Source organism: Anolis carolinensis, chromosome 2 (genome assembly GCF_035594765.1).
Source record: "Anolis carolinensis isolate JA03-04 chromosome 2, rAnoCar3.1.pri, whole genome shotgun sequence".
NCBI classification, from domain to species: domain Eukaryota; kingdom Metazoa; phylum Chordata; class Lepidosauria; order Squamata; family Dactyloidae; genus Anolis; species Anolis carolinensis.
This window is the reverse complement of record NC_085842.1, coordinates 307,110,901-307,131,259: the sequence shown is the minus strand read 5'-3', so window position 1 is coordinate 307,131,259 and position 20,359 is coordinate 307,110,901. Positions and strand designations below refer to the sequence as shown.

At 41.0% G+C, this 20,359-nt stretch overlaps 1 protein-coding gene across 2 annotated transcripts in view; it reads left to right on the top strand.

Annotated features, from left to right (window-relative positions):
- onecut2 (one cut homeobox 2) overlaps nt 1-20,359 on the top strand; it is an 83,196-nt gene that overhangs the window by 48,304 nt on the left and 14,533 nt on the right. The window contains exon 2 of one of the 2 annotated variants that reach the window (XM_062972540.1): nt 8,089-8,178. The exons of the other annotated variant lie outside the window; for it this stretch is intronic. Within the exon in view, the coding sequence (XP_062828610.1) occupies nt 8,089-8,178 (90 nt within the window). The remainder of the gene's footprint in view (nt 1-8,088; nt 8,179-20,359) is intronic. 2 annotated transcript variants of the gene reach the window in all.

Here is a 20,359-nt window from a genome sequence, read left to right as displayed (position 1 = left end):
ACAGCCTTGAGTGCTGAAGTGAAGGGTCCTTTGTCTATGCCTGTTCTTGTCAGCCCCCCCCCCCCTTTCATTGATTTCTGGCTGGGATTTGCATGTGAAGAGTGTCTGGGATTGCACTCTTATCTCAAATAGCTCCAGTAATAAGGCAAAAATATTCAATAGTCAACTAGACTTTCATTGATTTCAACTGTAAGAAGGATGGCCGGCAGAGAGTGAGAAATATAGAACCAGAGCTGCTAAATTGTGAAAATATGAGATTGCAACCATATCAGGCTGTGCCTGGTATGCCTGTTTTGGGGAAAGGGGGGTGCTTTTTGTAACCACACAATCACTACAGTCATGCAATGACTGACAGTGGATACATGCTGGGATGAGCACCTTCATTATTGCACCTCTCTTCATTTGCGCAATTGCAGCAAAATATCAATCCATGATATCATGACCATACTTCTGCATGCCTTCGCAATCTCACCTTTGCTCACTTCCACAGCTCTGTAATATTTTATAGTAATTTTTCAGTTTAAACAATGGTTAATCAAAAAAGAGTTAAATATAACTTTAAAATAAATAATCAGGAAGCAGATAGCTTGGGACAGGGGAGAGGAGGAACGGGGAGAAGCCCACCTTCTGGTGTCACTTGATTGCTAGCACAGAAGTGGAGTCAACCCATCACACAAGGTAGGTGACAGGAACATTGCAGGATTACGTTGCAGGATTATGAACTATTGACAGGTTTTCCTATCAACCACAGTGGATGGATTAATCATAAGGAGGAGGCAGACAAGCAGTGGAATGCACATGGTATCTTGTGATAAGAATGTGACAGTCCAGCTCTGGAGGTTGGTGTTCATCTCCATTTCTAAGCTGAAGAGCTGGCATTGTCCGTAGACACCTCCAAGGTCATGTGTTCAGCATGACTGCATGGAGCATCGTTACTTTCCCACCAGAGCGGTACCTATTGATCTACTCACATTTGCATGTTTTCAAACTGCTCTGTTGTCAGAAGCTGGGACTAACAGGGGGATCTCACCCCACTCCCTGGATTCAAACTGCCAACCTTTTGTTCAGCAAGTTCAGCAGCTCAGTGGTTTAACCCATTGCACTACCAGAGGCTCCTAAAGACAGCTTAGGATGGTCTTGAAGAGAGATAGAAAAGAAAGCATAATCTACCTGGGACACGTACTGTGTTGCTTTCTATTCAAGGATATACATTTCCCTATGGCAGAGCACAGGGCTTTCAGTGGCGCAGTGTGTTAAAGCGCTGAGCTGCTGAATTTGCGGACCAAAAGGTCCCAGGTTTGAATCCGGGGAGTGGAATGAGCGTCAGCTGTTAGCCCCAGCTTCTGCCAACCTAGCAGTTCGAAAACATGCCAATGTGAGTAGATCAATAGGTAATGTTCCGGCAGGAAGGTAACGGTGCTCCATGCAGTCATGCTGGACACATGACCTTGGAGGTGTCTATGGACAACACCGGCTCTTCGGCTTAGAAATGGAGATGAGCACCAATGCCCAGAGTCGGACATGACTGGACTAAATGTCAGGGGAAACCTTTACCTTTACCTAGGGCAGAGCACATTCATTATATGCAAAGGATCCTCACATTCAGTTTCCATCTGCTGCAGGTAGATCTGGAGAAGAGTCCTACCTGAAACATAGGAAGACTGCCATCAGCATTGATTTCCAGACCAAAAATACCTTTTGAGATAATCTACCTGCCCTTTCTCAATGTAGGATGGTGAATTTTGAAAGCTCTACAAAATCAGTGTAAACCACTGAGAGATAGCATCACAGTGCTAACCCATAAGCATGAACATATGGAACAAAGACTTGGGGACAGGGTCCATGAAATGCAGTGTGATGTAGTGGCTGCAGTGCTGGCCTTGGAAAATGGAGATCCACGTTCTAGAACCCATTGAACCGAGAAGCTCCCTGAGTGAAGTTCAGCCATTTGCCCTGTCTCTATTTCACCTTACATTGTTATGAAGAGGATGAAGTAGCAAAACCATATATGCTACCTTCATCTCATTGGAAGAAATACAAGTCTAACTAACAAATAAATCTATTTTCAATGAATTTCTAGCCAATTTCCATCTTTATTTTTAAACTGTTTAAGGAGGGGGGGAGGCAAGAAGCAACTCAAACATTGTAATGATGTAATCAAATATTGACTGATTAATTTTATTGAAAGCATTTTTCATACTGCTCATCAGCTGAAAGTCTCCTGGAGAGGCTTAGGTGCAATCAATAAACAAGACAGGATCTACCTGCAGGCTTGGGATCTAAAAGTAGGTGAAAAGGAACCACTTTCAGTGGCTAATTGGGAAGGAAGTGATTCTTGGTGTAAGAAAATAGAGACCATAAGGTCCTTGCATTATGTAATGCATTTAGTCTGAATCCTTGCCATTCCTAGAGAAACAGTAAAATGCAGGAGACACTGAAAATTATATTATTTTGATGGTTTTTAGTTAACTTGTCCATAGTTTTTTTTTTGCTCATTTTCCTCTGCTTTCTTTGTTCTTATTGGTGATGCTTTTCTGGTTTGGTTATACAGTTGGTCCTCTGTATCCACAGAGTATGTATCCATGGATTCAACCATCCATGACTTGAAAATATTTTCTAAAACTCCCAAAAGCAAATTTTGATTTTGCCATTTTATACAAGGGCTACCATTTTATTACACCACTGTATATAATGAGATTTTAGCATCCATGGATTTTGATATCTACTAGGGTATACATTCACTATCAAACAGCTCTTACCCCCCCCCCCAGAAAGTTCTTCCCAGTAGTGTCACTAAGGGGGTGTGAACAGTACTGAGAGAGAGCATCAAGATGGGGTAACACCAAAATTATCACAAAATTTTGATGCAGAAATGTATTCTTTTAATAAAAGTATTACTGTAGTTCAGTGGTTCCCTGTCAGAGTATTTGCAGCGCAGCAGTAGTTGGATGGAAGCAGTGGAATGCAGAACAAAGAGACACTCAGAGACGTTGGTAAAACTATTTACAAAGTTTTACTGTATGCAGCAATAATAAACACAAACAGACTTGCAGACGACAGACTGCTCTGTTCTCCAACAGAACTTGACTCGAACTCTAGGCAGACAGAACTCAACTGAACTGATGCAATCGTTATGCACAAATACTTGTGTCTGGATACTCCCTAGTTCTAGCCACACATCAAGGTCATCATAGCTTCTTGGCAATTAACTCTTTCCACATTATGGTACATTCTGGATGATGCAATCAGTTGCAATACAAGCATGGCACAAATTGCATTTAAACACTGTCAATACACAAATCCCACATTAACATTCCCAACCGTTTTTTGACCAAGGCCCACTTTGACCAGAAACCATTCTCCAACATTAGTACCAAAAGGGTTACGAATCAGTTTCTGGCCAACATTAGATTTGGTTTGGTTATTTGGGGTGCTGATTCAGAAAATGGCATTGGATAGACCACATCAACTCTAGTTTCTAAAACAGAACATATGCCATCCAGTAGTTGCCATCTGCTCACCCACAGAAAACCATATTTAATAATCTAGAACTGATGTTGTCTATCCAATGCAATGGTCAGCTCTGCGGAAAGGAGTGGAAATGAAATTAATAAAATAAAATAAATAAAAAGGAAGGAGGTTTGAGGACTGGATTGTTGTTCTCGCAGCCCAATATTGAGCCACGGCCCACAGGTTGAGAAACACTGCTGTAGTTAGATATAATAGCAAAATCATCTTTCTAAATCCATGTTTATTTTGAGTGTCTTCATATACCTATACCTACAAGACTAAAACCCAGTGTTAATTTACTTTTTCAACCTTCTAATGCACATACAATCTGGTTAGAGTTCTTATTAATACCATGCTACAATGATGATTCAGTCCACATGGTTTCATCTGTATGCCCTACAAGCATACTTTGTTGGTTTTGTTGCAGCTGGGTTTTTTATGGTTTCTGATTTTGTCAAATTTTCTGATATTTCAGCTATGATATTGTGATATTGTGATCTGGTACGGGAGGTGGTCCAAGGGGGGGGGGGGGTTGAAACCATGAATTACCACACTGGATGACACCAATCCTAGTGATGCCATTGGTTATTCCAGAAGCCCATAGTTCTTCCTGATATTTAGTAGAATCTCCTTTTCTGCAGTTAGGATCCACATAATTTGAAAAAAACAGAAAGCAAAGTTGTTCCACTTTCAACATGAGACACTTATAATTTGGGTGATCTACATTTTGATAAGGAATTAGGTAAATTTAGGGAGGACAAGGCCACCAGTGGCTACTTTTCAGTGGACTCTGTATCACCTATAAAACAGAGGGAGAATGCCTGTTGATATATCAATTGCTAGAGAATGCAAGATGGAGAGTACTGTTGTACTCACATCTTGGTTGTGGACTTCACTTAGGCGACTGGACATCTCTTTGGATGGAGAGTCAATAGCATGTTGGACTCAATAGCATGATTCTTCTTGTGATACTAATGTAGCATAAGTTGAACATGAGACATCTGCAACCACACTGTGGTCACAATATTTGAATTAGAAGTATAGCCATGGAAGAAGTGGTTTCTAAATCAAAATGAGAATCCCATGCATCCTCATAAGGTGCAGGAGAAATCCTTCACTAGTAGAGCCGGCCCTATCATTAGGCAAGATAAGACAAGGCAGAAAGGGTACCACATTCTTAATCATGCAAATTATTATGTTCCATTTTTATACTTCCAGGAAAAGGGGTTGGAGGCATTTGTGACATTTTTCTCCCTCAAGCAACAGAATCAATTGTCCAGCCTAGGATAATATATTATGTACGCTGACTTTTGAAGGTGGGGAAGGGCACACAATTCCCTACATGCCGTCAGGCAGCAAAATGTCTTGGGTCAGCCCTGATGGCTGAGATGAGGACTTCTAGCTTGAATTGTTAGCATTTGAGTGCCTATTTTACATTGTTCCTGGAGAGACTTGCGGGGATATTCCTAAGGTTAAAAATAACAGGCACGCTTAATGTGCAACTAGTTGACGGAAATAAGCAGATAAATATGTTTACCGTCCTAGGCTCCCCCTTACACTATGTTTATTTGTGTCTTCATTCCAATTGTTTCTTGTTACATAATGGTTTTGTACACAGCGGAGTACTTAAACTAATTTATATCGATCTCAATTGCTCTCATTTGTGCATACTTAATTCAGAGAGGTAATCAAATTGATTTCTGGGGCCTACTTTTTAAGAGATTGTACTAACACAGATATACAAGAGGTTGCTGTAACTAAATTAGAGGGAAAAGGAAAACATTTTAAACCTCTGGAAGCCCTTTTTTGACAGTCATTTCATTGTGCTCAGCATTACTGACATAATTGAATTTCCCTTTGCATTGAGGTCTGTTTGAAATCAGACTGAGAAACTGGTTTGGAGGGGGTTTTTTTCAGCTTCATTGGCCAGATACTAGAATCACTCAATACACATAGAAAATAATGTATAATATATCAATACGAAAAGATTTTTTCCTTTGCAGAAAATATAAAGTGAATTACAAAACTATTGGCTATGGATGCGAGGCAGTAATATTTCAGTGAAAAAATTCAATGTATGAGTAGGCTGTGCTTCTGACCCTACTTACAATGGAGTCAGCAGGCAGAACTCTAGATTTTTTATTTCTGAACTCAAGTAGGGTAACTTTGAAAGTGGGTAAAAAGGTAAAGGTAAAGGTTTTCCCCTGACATTAAGTCCAGTCATGTCTGACTCTGGGGGTTGGTGCTCATCTCCATTTCTAAGCCGAAGAGCCGGCGCTGTCCGTAGACCCCTCCAAGGTCATGTGGCCGGCATGACTGCAGGGAGCGCCGTTACCTTCCCGCTGGTGCGGTACCTATTGATCTACTCACATTGGCATGTTTTTGAACTGCTAGGTTGGCAGGAGCTGGAGCTAACAGCGGTTGCTCATGCTGCTCCCGGGGATTGAACCTGGGACCTTTCGGTCTCCAGCTCAGTGCTTTAACGCACTTCGCCACCAAAAGTGGGTACTTCCCAGCAATTGGGATGAACAAGTTATCTGTTAAGACCAGTCTGTTGAGAGAGAGAGAAAGAGAGAGAGACAAAGACAGACAGAGAGAGAAAGACAAGGGGACAGGTGTGTATTTGAGGGGGGTTAACCCTCCCCCCAATGTGACTTTTGCTCACATTTATGCTTAACATTTATGTCAACTAATGCAGTTATGCAATAGTAGACAGTGAAATTAATGATCCTATATAGTTGGGAGAGTGGGCTATTTGGATAAGAATATGCATTATTTAACTAAATTCAAACATTGATAAACCACATTTGCATAAGAGCCATATATGCATTTCATATTTTAAACTCAGCTCCCATCTTCAAGATATCTCATTATAAACTTATGTGCAAAACACAGGTATTCCAGCATCTGCAAAAATCTGAAATATTTCTGGTCCCAAGCATTTCGGAAAAGGGATGCTCAATCTGTATAGCAGATGCTGATTCTGCTTTGTGGCTGTGTTTCAACACCTTGGATAGCTCCATTAGTCTGAAGCAGAATCAATGCCGTGCTGATATTGAAGCCATTAATGAACACACCACTGATTCTGATTCATAAAGAGCTGGTTCCCACACCAATATAACACACAACTTAACCATTAGGACTTTTACCTATGCCTCCTCTCTTTCCACACTTGATTCCACTAGCTCTCCCCCCATATTCTCTCTGATTTTAACCAATATTTAATCACATTTCCATTTTGTCAGCTGCTCTTCCACAGGTCCATCTAGTCCAAGTTGCTTCCATGCATAAAACACAACTAGACCATGCCTGACATATGTCCATAGAACCTCTGTTTGAAGACTTTCAGAGGTGGAAAATCTATCATCCCCTAGGGTAGACTAGTCAACTGTCAAACAGATCCTACAGAGAAAAAAAATCTTCATAATGTTATATTACTTTTCAGTTTTCGAGGCTAAACATATCAGGCTCCCCAAATCATTCCTCGTAAGGCTTGGTTTCCAGAAGTTTAACTATCGTTGTTCTTGAACTGTGCTGCCCAGGATCAGATACATTCAGTTGGTCTGAAAGAGTAGATTTATTCTACAAAAACTTATTCTACCAACTATTCTTTCAGATAGTCTCAAAGGTGCTACAAGATCCCTTTCCATGTTTATATTCCAAATTAATGCAACTACCTTTTGCATTATAATGACTAAGCTTTCTTGAGATGCAGTTATGATGGACAAGTAGTTAGCAATGATGATCAGCAACTGGTAAAAGACAGGGGCTCTCCACGCTGCAGGAAGGAGAGCAGGGTCTATAAATATGTCGATAAATGTACCATCTCCAAGGCATCTTCAGTAGTATTTGCTGCTCTACAGATAAAATTGTGTGTGCCGGGCAAGTAGATTTTTCTTCTCTCTCATCCCAGAGTTTATGAATGCATTTAAATCTTTCTGTGCAGCATAAATGGATGGGAGGGGTATGAAATAAATTCTGGAAAGAGTTGTAATTTAGTAATGGAACGAATGCTTTGTATGCAGAAAATGCCAGTCTCCCAGGTTCAGTTCCACAGTACAACTGCATAATTTCATTGCAAAGAGACAGGTGCCACTGACAGCATAAAAGAATTCGTATCAGAAAAACTGCAGCGAATGCCAGTAAATTATAAAAGGACCAAATCTGACTCAATATAAGATGGCTCTATATGTCTGGGAGGGTTGGGGTAAGGTTCCCAGCAAAGTTTGCTCTTGGATATGATGAAGAATTCTGCTGTGGTGCACAGAGCTTATTACAGCCAACCCCCCATATCCACAGATTTGTTATCCATTGATTCAACCACCCATGGCTTAAAAATATTCCCTCCCGTCCCCAAAATAATCTACAAAGGAACTCTCGGTTTTGTCATTTTATGTGACACTATTTTACTATGTCTTTGTATGTAATGGGACTTAAGAATCATGGGTTTTGGAATTCACGGGGGGTCCCAGAACTAAACCAAGGGTCCACAGTAGTGTATCATTCATTGGTAATGCTTCTTTATAACTGGTTGAAAAATTGCCATCAACACCAGTCTTAAAAATTTATTTTCCCCAGCCTCTTGCCCTTCAAGTATACTGGACTACAACCTTCATCACCCTGGCGGCCAGGTTGTCAGTGAGCAAGGACACATCTGGACAACATCAGGTAGAGAAATTCACCCAAGATATGCAAGAGAACTTAAATACCATATATAATAGAACAATATCATATATACTCATATATATATACACACATACATAAATATATATGATAAAATGGGAGATGGATATTAACAAGCACCATATTAATACTAGTCATAGCAGGATTCGATTGCAGAACAGCATAGAGTAGTGGTTTGACTATTGGACCAGGGCCCCAGGAGCCCAGGAGTCAAATCCCCGCTCAGCCATGGAAACCCCTTAGGTGACTGTAAGCAAATCACTCTCGGTTTTTGCCAGTCCTATAAAGGACAAGCTTTCTGTCCCTTGAATAAAAGACACCTGGCAACTTTGGTTTGAATCACAGGAAAGGAAACATACACCTCCCTTTCCTCATCCTTTAATGGTGCTTCATTTTCCATACAATATACCCTCCAACTTTCCTGATTTGGCACAAGAGTCCTGATTTTTCTGTTATCCAACTTTCTCAGCTGTTTTTTAAATGTCTCATTTTCTGCCTCCCTTTCCACTTTCTTTCTTTGTCCTTAGCTTATTTCAGTTGCTGCAAACAGAGTTTCAAATGCAAAAATAGTGTGCTCAATTGGTGTGAGAGGAGAAAAAGGGACAGAAACTTGCTCCTCCCAGTAGGCTCAAGCAAAAGCAAAATGCTGCAGTCACTTCTTGGTTGTGTGTGCTTGTTGATGACTTTTGCCACCTTGATCACTCTGTAATATTTATTGGCCACACGTGTCTCGGTTTTCTTCTGTAAATGTTGGAGGCTATGCACACAGTTTCTCAATTGATTTTGGAAACTGTTGGTTATTCCTAAGTACAGCAGATCCACTGTTTCAGATGTTGGTTGGTTGGGCCGGTTAGTTGGTTAGTAGCCAGCTGCAATAAATCACTCTGACCAAGAGGTCATGAGTTCGAGGCCAGCCCGTGGCGGAATGAGCACCCGACCATTAAAATAAAATAAATAGCCCCTGCTCGTTGCTGACCTAAGCAACCCAAAAGATAGTTGCATCTATCAAGTAGGAAATTTAGGTACCACTTATATGTGGGGAGGCTAATTTAACTAATTTATGACACCCTAAAAAATTGTCCAGCAAGCGTTTGGAATGAGGAAGTTGCAGTTGCAGCGGATGATGAAGCAGCTGCTCCCCCTGTGGCTGGAATTGAGCATACCCTCAGGAAGCTGGAGAAGTTTAAATTGCCTCTATGTCTGTCTCTGTTCTATATGTATATGGCATTGAATGTTTGCCAATTACGTGTATATTGTGATCCGCCCTGAGTCCCCTCCGGGGTGAGAAGGGCAGAATATAAATACTGTAAATAAATAAAATAAATAAATTGGTGAATAATTCAGTTAGTCGACTTTAGTCACAACTAACAATAGTCATAGGATGTAGGCCCCTGTGATTTCAAGCGCAGAGACTTCAGGGACAGCTCAAAAAGATAGCTTAAGAAGCATGAACTTCCCTGCCCTCCATTAATCTCACAACAGGATCAGCTAATATGCTAACACTTTTAATGTCAGCATTAAGTGTGATTTTTTTTTAGTATTCTGTAATGGTTAGGCTTGTGAGCCTGTTTCATTAAAGCTCTCACACTAATTGAACTAGCTTTCCAGTTCATACATATAGAGTGATTCATTAATCACTTGTCCTCATTACGCATCTGATCACTTCTCCATAATGCGTCCAAGGGGGACATTACCATGCTTTGCCCAGAGTTAAGGGATGGATTGTACAATTAGTTGTACGTTGTCACCCTGATGGTTGCAAAGAGATAGGCAACTTTTCCCTTATGGGCAAATCTGATGTCACACCTCTCAATCAACAAAGGTTTTGCCACATATTCTAGGCTTGTAGCCATCTAACAGATATAGGATCAAATTGCAGCTTGCATAAGTGATTAGACTACAACAGACTTAAATAGAACTGAAAACAAATTGCTTTTTGGGATAGAATTTAAGGAACATCCCAGCCAAAATGGCAAGTAGCCATGCTATCTACATTTCTGGGAAGTTGCCTAAAACAAGACAGTTGTGAATAGTAATTTGAGGGTTCAGACTTGAATACTGTGAGACCAGGGTTCAAATGCCCAGTCAATCATGGAAAGCCACTGGGCGATCTTAGGCACATCACATGCTGTAAGCTAAGAGGAAGGCAATGGAAAACCTCCCATGAATAAATCTTGTCAAGTAAACCATAGGGTAAGTTGTGATAGGTTGGACTTGACATGAAGACATGTAACAAAAACAGTATTTTTTTTTAAAAAATAAAAGAAATATATCCAGTTCCCTGAGTCATTCCTCTTAGGGCCTAGATTCCAGAAAGGAGCTCCCAATTGTGCAATGGGTTAAACCCTTGTGCCGGCAGGATTGCTGACTGAAAGGTCAGCAGTTCGAATGCAGAGTGGGAGAGCTCCCATCTATCAGCTCTAGCTCCCGATGCGGGGACATGAGAGAAGCCTCCAACAGAATGGTAAAACATCAAACATCCAGGCGTCCCCTGAGCAACGTCCTTGCAGATGGCCAATTCTCTCCCACCAGAAGCAACTTGCAGTTTCAGACCTTTTCCCATTTTGGCCACCCTTCTCTGGACACATTCCCACAAAATTGAATCCTACATAATAAGGAGATGTGTAAAATTTCCAAAGGTATAGCAGCTTCTTGATAGCAACAGTGGTTCCCTTTACAGAATGTGAATGCTCTAATTCAAGTTTGGAGAACTTTCTTAACAGGGATCTGGCTCAATTCCTCTTGACAGATTTAGATTCATCATTTGTATTTGCAGCCAGCCTCAGGTATTCTAGTTACCAGGTGTTGGGTTGCTAAATGTCTAATGAGAGCTGAAAATATTCTTGTTTGACATGGCTTTTCCTCTCCTCCTGGCCTTCTCCCAAGGCTTTTTCTTCTGAGAAATGACCTGATGCGGTGGCAGTTTACTTCCCTGGCTGTGAATACTAATGATTTTGCAAAACAGCTCACTGATAACTTCTATGCAAACCTTTCAGATGTCTTATTCTATCTCCAGATATTCCTTCTATTTCTGAATTTCAGGCTAAGGGCTTGATTCTACAAGCTCAACCATAGTGTAAGAGTCTTGCATGCAAAACTCCACTACAGTTCCCCATCACCTCCACATAGTCTAACATTTCACAGATAAAAACCAGGATGCATGCATCCAAGCAAGATCAGAGGGCGGTCAGGAGGGGAAAAGTTATAAATAAGGAAGAACACACAAGCTAGGAGGGGCTGCTTCCCTTTAGGAAGGGCAAAGCTCTGGCTCCAGATCTCCACTAACCACATTGAATTGAATAATTGTAATTACTTTTCATGCTGAACTTACTTAGTAAACTATTTTTGACCATTGTTCAAATCATAGAATCATAGCATCATAGAGTTGGAAGAGACCTCATGGGCCATCCAGTCCAACCCCCTGCCAAGAAGCAGGAAATCCCATTCAAAGCACCCCCGACAGATGGCCATCCAGCCTCTGCTTAAAAGCCTCCAAAGAAGGAGCCGCCACCACACTCCGCAGCAGAGAGTTCCACTGCTGAACAGTCTCACTGTGAGAAAGTTCTTCCTAATGTTCAGATGCAATCTCCTTTCCTGTAGTTTAAAGCCGTTATTCCGCATCTTAGTCTCCAGGGCAGCAGAACACAAGCTCTCTCCCTCCTCCCTATGACTTCACCTCACATATTTATACATGGCTATCATGTCTCCTCTCAGCCTTCTCTTCTGCAGGCTAAACATGCCCAGTTCCTTAAGTCACTCCTCATAGGGATTGTTCTCCAGACCCTTTCCACATATTCTTACATTCCAAATATATTCCAATATATTTCCACATATTCTTACACTCCTGCATTACAGCAGGTATAATATATATTTCTCCATTAATTAAATGGCTAGTACTTTTTCTTTTAAAAAAGGATAAGCTGGTTAGTTGTCCAGTTGGCTGAAAGATAACTGGGAAGGGGATGCAACTTGTCTTTTTTGCCTTGGATTAGGGAGCCAGAAGTGCTTTGGATGTAGTAGACCAATTGCCATGGATTTGCTGCCCTCCCTCTCCCTCCCTCTCGTCTTTTATGGCTTCATTAAAAATCCTTTACACTTACCAATAATTCAATTTGTTAAGTTATCCAAGTACAGTAACATCTCTTCAGAGTGTCTGGTCCAATCTAAGCCTTTTCATAAGAGGGTTCAATAGATTATATTTGCTGCCAATTATGTTTCTTTTAGATATTTATGCGTACAGATGGCTTTGTGACACTGATGGCTTTGCAGTGAGCCATTTTCTGAGATGGAGGATGTGCTCCTGTATCCACTTACTGAACTCAGAAGGACATGTTTTAGGTAGACCTGCTTAGACCTATGTGCAACTAGGCATCCTTCTTCCTCTTATCTTTTAGATGCCAGCAAAGGCCAGCCTATTCTTGCAAGCTTTTAATAGCAATTTAATTGCTTTTATGGTTTTGTTTTCTTTTTCTTCCCTTGGCAATTCTGTTTGGCTATTTCTAGTCCTGCTTTTATCTGCTTTCTTCTTTTTCTTTAAGGGGAAGTGTTTGTTTTTATTTACTATTCTTAGCCACCTTGAAGCTTCAAGCACATAGCAAGATACATATTTTATAAAATACAAAGTCTTGGATCCTGAGTTGTCCTTCCACGAACAGAAAGGACATGGCGCCCATAAAGGCTGTTTAGAAGGGATGGCGCATTCCTCGGTGCCAACCTCTCCGTTGTTTTCGCCTTTAGGTGCATCCCAGGGGAGGTATTCTATAATTTAGGATGCAGGCTGCAATCAATAAATTGACTGACTGGTGTGAAAAATAGAATGCTAGATCAGTTACTTTCTTGGACTAAGTGTTGGTTGGGAGAGTGATGGGATCTGTAGTACAAAATCTCTAGGTTCCTTGACATTTTTAAAAGGGGATTGCTTAATTTCTCGTAAATAAGCAAATGCCAAAACTGTAAACAACCTATCCAAGGTTGACATTTTTTTTGGAATTGCCATTTCCAGAACTCTCCTTTATGCTGGGTTGCAGAACAGCTGCTGGAAAAGCCTTGGGCAAGTCTCAGGCTCGTTTGATACTGCTATATAATGCAGTTTGAACTTCACTGAAGTGCATTATATGATCTATACCAGGCATGGGCAAACTTTGTCCCTCCTGGTGTTTTGGACTTCAGCCTCCACAATTTCTAACAGCTTACAGGAGTTGTGGGAGTTGAAGTCCAAACACCTGGAGAGATAATGTTTGCCCATGCCTGGTCTATACTGACTATATAATGCATTTCAAATTGCACTATTTGTCAGTGTAGATTCAGCCTCACTTTCTCAGCTTTGCAGGAAGGCAATTGCCAACCTCTTCCAAATACAGTAGAGTCTCACTTATCCAAGCTAAACGGGTCAGCAGAAGCTTAGATAAGCTAATATCTTAGATAATAAGGAGGGATTAAGGAAAACCCTATTAAACATCAAATTAGGTTATGATTTTACAAATTAAGAACCAAAACATCATGTTTTACAACAAATTTGACAGAAAAAGCAGTTCAATACGCAGTAATGTTATGTTGTAATTACTGTATTTACAAATTTAGCACCAAAATATCATAATATATTGAAAACATTGACTACAAAAATGGCTTGGATAATCCAAAAACTTGGATAAGCGAGGCTTGGATAAGTGAGACTTTACTGTAAATATTGCCAAGAAAACCCTATTATAAGGGGTGCACCTACACTGTAGAATTAATGCAGCCTGACACCACTTTAATTGCAATGGCTCAATGCTATAAAATCCTGGGATTTGTAGCTAGATGAAAAGCACTAGCATTCTTTGGCAGAGTTTTTGATTTTTTTTAAAGGGGGGGGGGGTATTTTCCACCCATTGATGGTTGAATATGTGGATGCAGAATCTGTGGATATGGACATTGGCAGTATGAATGGGCCCCTACCGTAGTTATTTACCATCTCACTACTATTGATGCTATACTCAGCCCCCCAAAAGATTGCCGGTGCAGATTTCATTTACTCATGTAAACATGTATTCAGGTATTTATATTTAAGACCATGGGATCTCATTGAAAAATTGCCAGGTGTTGGATGCACAGTTGGGGAACTCGGTGGTGGAAGGAAGGAATCGCCTGGAATATCAAATGCACTATCAAAATGATCCCCTGCCATGCCAGGCTGTGCTTCTTCCATCATCTAATATCTCACCATGGAGAAAGCTTTCCATTTTTCTCTCTTTTAAAGGGATGCATCTCAGAGGCAAAGGGGAATAGATAAGGAATAAGACCTCCACAATTTCGTTTCCAGAGCAAACTTAACAGCTGGAGGAAAGTATTTACCGAATTGTGCTGAGAAGCATGCAGCCTTTGCATTATTTAGTATGAGCTACTGATAAGTCTAAGATGCAGGATGCCTCAGGCCATGAATTAGTGATGTTATAAAATAACCTCCCCAAAAAACCTTTTAGGAACTACAGCAAATAGGTAAGAGCTCCTGATCATATTCCATAGCTGTTCTTGGCTTCTCTTGGAAACTGTTTGGAGACAAGCATCATAAATAAATCAGCTAAAATGAAGAAAGATGAAATGTGTGTCCTGAGGGGCTTAGGGGTCTCCTATGGTCCAATTAAACATATAATAATTCCACAGGCACCCAGTATAAAAGGGTGGGAAATTTACTGGAAACTAAACAGAGGATTCTCTGAGCTCCAACCTCATCAAAACCACAACTAGGGAAAAGGAGAGCGAAAGTAGATAAAATAAACTACATTCAGCCTTCCACATCCACATAATCTGTATCCACAGATTCAACCAGCCACAGTTCGAAAATATTCCCATTTCCTCCCCAAAAAGCAAACCATGATTTTGCCTTTTAATATAAATGACCACATTTTTCTATGCCATTGTCCATGGGTTTTGTTATCTAAGGAGTGTCCTGCAACCAAACCCCAGCAGATACCATGGACCCATTTATAAATATACCATTGCTTGAGCTATTAAGCAAAAATGCATGGGAAAATGTTACCTCATTGAACTTGCAGGGATGAAAATCTATTTCATATGAAGCTGTTTGTGAAGATGTCTATTGCACATTGCCATGCAGCATTCCAACAATCTTTCCCTCATTTATTCATTCTAGTACAATAGGCCCTCCTCTTTTTGTAGGAATTGGAGGTGCAGGACTTCCTAAGGTTTTCCCCTGACGTTATGTCCAGTCGTGACCGACTCTGGGGGTTGGTGCTCATCTCCATTTCTAAGCCGAAGAGCCGGCGTTGTCCGTAGACACCTCCAAGGTCATGTGGCCGGCATGACTGCATGGAGTGCCGTTACCTTCCCGTCGGAACGGTACCTATTGATCTACTCACATTGGCATGTTTTCGAACTGCTAGGTTGGCAGGAGCTGGAGCTAACAGCGGGTGCTCACTCCGCTCCCGGGATTTGAACCTGGGACCTTTTGGCCTGCAAGTTCAGCAGCTCAGTGCTTTAACACACTTCACCACCTTTACTAGTGAGGGATAGGTTAATCACGGGCAGGAGGCAGACCAGCAGCAGGATGTGTGATAGAAACCATCACCAAAGGTGACAGTCCAGCTTTAATGCTAGTTTGCCTGCTTCAAGCAATAGTCCTTTGAGTTTTATCTACTTCCTGTTGACATTTGAGGGCCTTTGGGAGACCACCAAGTCCTTTCGACTTTGAACTCTTTCCCACTGTTCAAACACCATAGCTGCTGTGCATTTATATGCACATTCAACATTGTTATTCTTTGCTTTGCCGGTTCATTTTGTGAATCCGGAGGCCAGTATCCTTTTTTACATCCATTCCTGGGGAGTGGGACATTTTCCTTCTAATCTTGTCCTGCTTGTTGGCTTTCTATTTTCAACTGGTTAGCCACTGTGTGAGCAGGATAATGGACCAGCTAGGCTTGTCAGGTTTAGTCTATCAAGGTTCTTTTCCTGTTATCACTAAAGACTTTATTGTACCAAGCCACTATTCCATGCCAGTTGCACAATTGTCGATGTTGCACACATATTTCCATGCAATTTTTCAGTTTCAGCAATGGTGATTATTTTTTAAAAGGCACATATTATTATATAAAAAAAGAAAATAAACAGGTCAGAAATAGTGGTGGAGAGGGAGAATGGGAGAGGAGGAGAATCCTGCCCCCAAATGTCCTTCACTGCCAACATGACAGCACAGAAGCAAAACAGACTTATTGCACAAGGTTGGTGATAGGAACATTGTAGGATTGGCTGGTGTTGCTGAGTTTTGCCCATTAATACTGGGGGATGGGTTAATCACAAGGAGGAGGCAGACAGGCCACGGGATGTGCATGGTGTCACGTGATCTTTGGAGATGGTTCTGCTTCAGTGATGGTTTCCCACCCTCATGCGATAAAACCCTTATTCAGACTTTTACATCCTTTTCCTGGAAGATTATCTGTCTACTGGAGAGCCTATTGAGGTATTTTCATTGTCTCGAATATTGCAGACTAATGAAGGGCCATCTCCTGGTTTGATAGTGACCTTTACCAATGGCTTTCAATGAACATCTGCTTCTTCGCTCAGCTGTGAGTGGCCTTTTGAATTTTCCCATGGTATCCCCAAAATAGGAGCCCCGGTGGCGAAGTGTGTTAAAGCACTGAGCTGCTGAACTTGCAGACCGAAAGGTCCCAGGTTCAAATCCTGGGAGTGGAGTGAGCGCCCGCTGTTGCTCCAGCTTCTGCCAACCTAGCAGTTCGAAAACATGCAAATGTGAGTAGATCAATAGGTACTGCTCCGGCAGGAAGGTAACAGCACTCCATGCAGTCATACCGGCCACATGACCTTGTAGGTGTCTACGGACAACACCGGCTCTACGGCTTAGAAATGGAGATGAGCACCAACCCCCAGAGTCAGACATGACTGGACTTAATGTCAGGGGAAACATTTACCTTTACCTTTTATCCCCAAAATAATATCATACTGAGACATTGTTGGAAATTTCAAATAGTAGGATGTCTCTGGTCAACTCAGTATGGTATGGGGCAGGCATGTAGCTGGGGGGGGGGGGGGGCTTGAGGGGCTTCAGCCCCCCCCCCCCAAATTCTCAGGGTGGTCTGCAAGAAGGCCTTACTGGTACGTGGCATGACACGTGGTACGTGTTTATTCATATCATGATCATGCTCAATATATCCCATATGCATGGGGGTATTGGGATAACGATACAAAAGGTTTGCTAGAGTAGATCCTCTCTCATTCAGACTCAGCGCCCCCCCCCCTCCCCGAATCAAAATCCTGGCTATGGGCCTGGTATGGGGATTTGGAGACAAAGTCCCATCTCCAAATTGATTCTTCCAGGTCCCCCAAAGGAGCTTGAAAGCCAATAGACAAACCAAAATCCTTAGCCAAGTAACTCCAAATATCTTCTCGTGCATCTGAAATTAGAGGGCAGTGAGCCCATTGGCATTCTTATGTGCTCTTTCAGCACAGAGTCCACTAAAAGTCTGAACAAAAACCTCAATTGCAGCACTTTCTGGAATTTTCAAGCATAATGTTTTTTTATTGGATGCAGATAACAGGCTTGTAAAATGATGTTCCAACCTGCCCTTCTCTGTTTCAAACCAGAGGACCTCAGCTTTTTAAATGTGTTTCTGGCAAGGCCTTTGCATGCTTGCTCAAGGTTTTGGGGGGAGTGAAGAGAGGAAATTGTCTTGGCTCAGCTCTTGTCCCTCTAACCGTGCGCATTAACTTAGCCGATTAATGTTGCATTTACTCTGCACAGTACAATAGAGCTGAGCAGGAAATAGAGCACCATAGAGTTCAAAGGAGTAGATATAAAATATTAGGTCAAGAACATCTGACCCACTAGGCTAAAAGAGTTATCTGTTCCAAATTAATTTTAGTGTACTGTTAATGTGTATCCATTTGCTTCAAGGATATGCTTTATATATTGCTTAGGGACATTATTGCAGGAATACAATATCCCATTGTAGTTGAGCTGTTGTTGATAGAAAATGCATACTGGGTTACATATTTCAATATTGCATCTCTCGTAACTGTTCAGTTGCGCCAATTTGACATTTGTGGTCCTGTGATTGTTATTGGTTTTGTACAGAACCCTTTCACTGGTTCTTAGCCAGAAAAGACTACTTTTTCAAAGTCTGCTTGGGAAACAGTTCATCTTTTAAAAATATTAGAATCTCTCCTTATCACCCAGATGAAATGTGTATTAATAATCTTGCATCATGATAAGTGAAGCATTAAGCAAATCAGTCTAGTTCAGCATTCTTGAGAGATAGGCGCATTCCTGACAGAACAATTCTGTATCTGCTTTTTTGGAAATATATCCTGCTAAACTGAATGTGAGTAAATATGCATAGAGCTGCTTTTACAAAGAAGGAAATGCCAATGCACAATTGCACTACACTGATGGCTTCAAATCACCAACCTTTTTCTGTGCTGGAGAGAGTAAGAAGTAAAACTTCACTTTGGACAGATCTACACTGTTCTATATCCCACTATATCATTATCTACACTACCAGATAATCTGGGATGAGAAGATAATCTGGAATGATATCCTTGGATATAGGGTAGTATATACTGTATCCAGCCTTAGTTCATTCCTGCATGCAAAAATGACTGAGTGCAATCATTTTCTTCCTGCTCTGTAAGAATACAATAATTCTGCATAATTTCCAGCCTGCACTCCTACTTTGGGCTTTTGTTCAGAAAAATGCGTTGGTGTTCCTTTGATAATAATGAAGATGAAGAAGTATATCATGCTAATGATGATAAGAGGAAATAATGGATTTGAAAGGGCTGAGTGTGCAGCCCATGTTTTAGTTTGGGATATGGAGAGAGTGAGAGGTCAAAAGTGGATGGGGAATTTGAAAGGAGAAAGCATGCCATATATTTATTTATTTATTAGTTATTTATTCTATTTACCATATTTATATGATAAATTTATATCCCACCTGTCTCACTCAAGAAAGGACTCAGGCAGCAATTTGATGCCATATAGCAATAAACAATTGCAATTAAAACCAAACAATTAAAACATAAATGATTAAAAATACAGTAGTAATTAAATAACAATTAAAATCATGCCAACCAAAACCATAATTGCCTCTGCGTCTGTCTCTGTCTCGGTTTTATGTGTATATGGGCATTGAATGTTTGCCCTATAGGTACATAATGTGATCCGCCCTGAGTCCCCTTCGGGGTCAGAAGGGTGGAATATAAATACTGCAAATAAATAAATAAATAATCCAGGGCAGTTCCATTTGTCAAGCACATTGTTTTATAGTCACTTATTGCACTACTCCAGACAAAAATAAGAAGTGGGGAGGAGGGAGAGAGAACACAAACCACAGAACATACATTTTTGGATTATGAATGCATGAGTACCTCCTTGTTTACCCCAAAATATTGTTCATAACTTTATGTATTTCATAGGGTTGTGGGCAATATGATGCACTGGGCAAATACCATCTAAGCATGATCACATTCAAGGTGCTTACCCCCCAAGAAGACCAGAGAAGGCAGATACAACCAGCATCAGCTGCTGGGAATAGATTAGGGAGGCTACATCTACCAGCATCTCCACCAGGAAAATGCTGATATCACTAGCATAGTCTGGCACTTCTCACTTTCCTGCTCTGAGATCGAGAAAGACAACAACAGTGGAGAGCATTTGGAAAGTGGAATGGGGAAACCTAGCTCATCCCAAATGTAATCATAAGGAGTCAGGCGGGCACTTGCTTTTGTCATTTGCTCACTTACAACTGTACTTGAGAGAGTAAAAGTAGTTAAGATGGAAAAGCAAACACTATGAACAGATAAACTAACAATCAATATGGATAAGTCCATAAAACAGATTTCCACAATCTGGTTCCTTCACAACATGCTGGCCTTCAACTCCCAGTATAGATTATTGAGGGTTTCTGAGAACTGTAATTCCCCAGGTTGAAGAAGGCTGAGATGGGGAGAACTTGAAGAAAGACACATGAGTTTGTGTTGCATGCAGAAAGTAGTAGAAGCTAGAGAATGAATTACAATATCCCATAATCAGAATAACAAAAGTTAATTGCCAACATTAGCAATGTTGCATTGACTTTCTAACAATGTGACGTTCAGCATCATTTCAGGGAAGCTTTACAATGCCATCAACCTAACAGTTTTATGACTTTCCCTA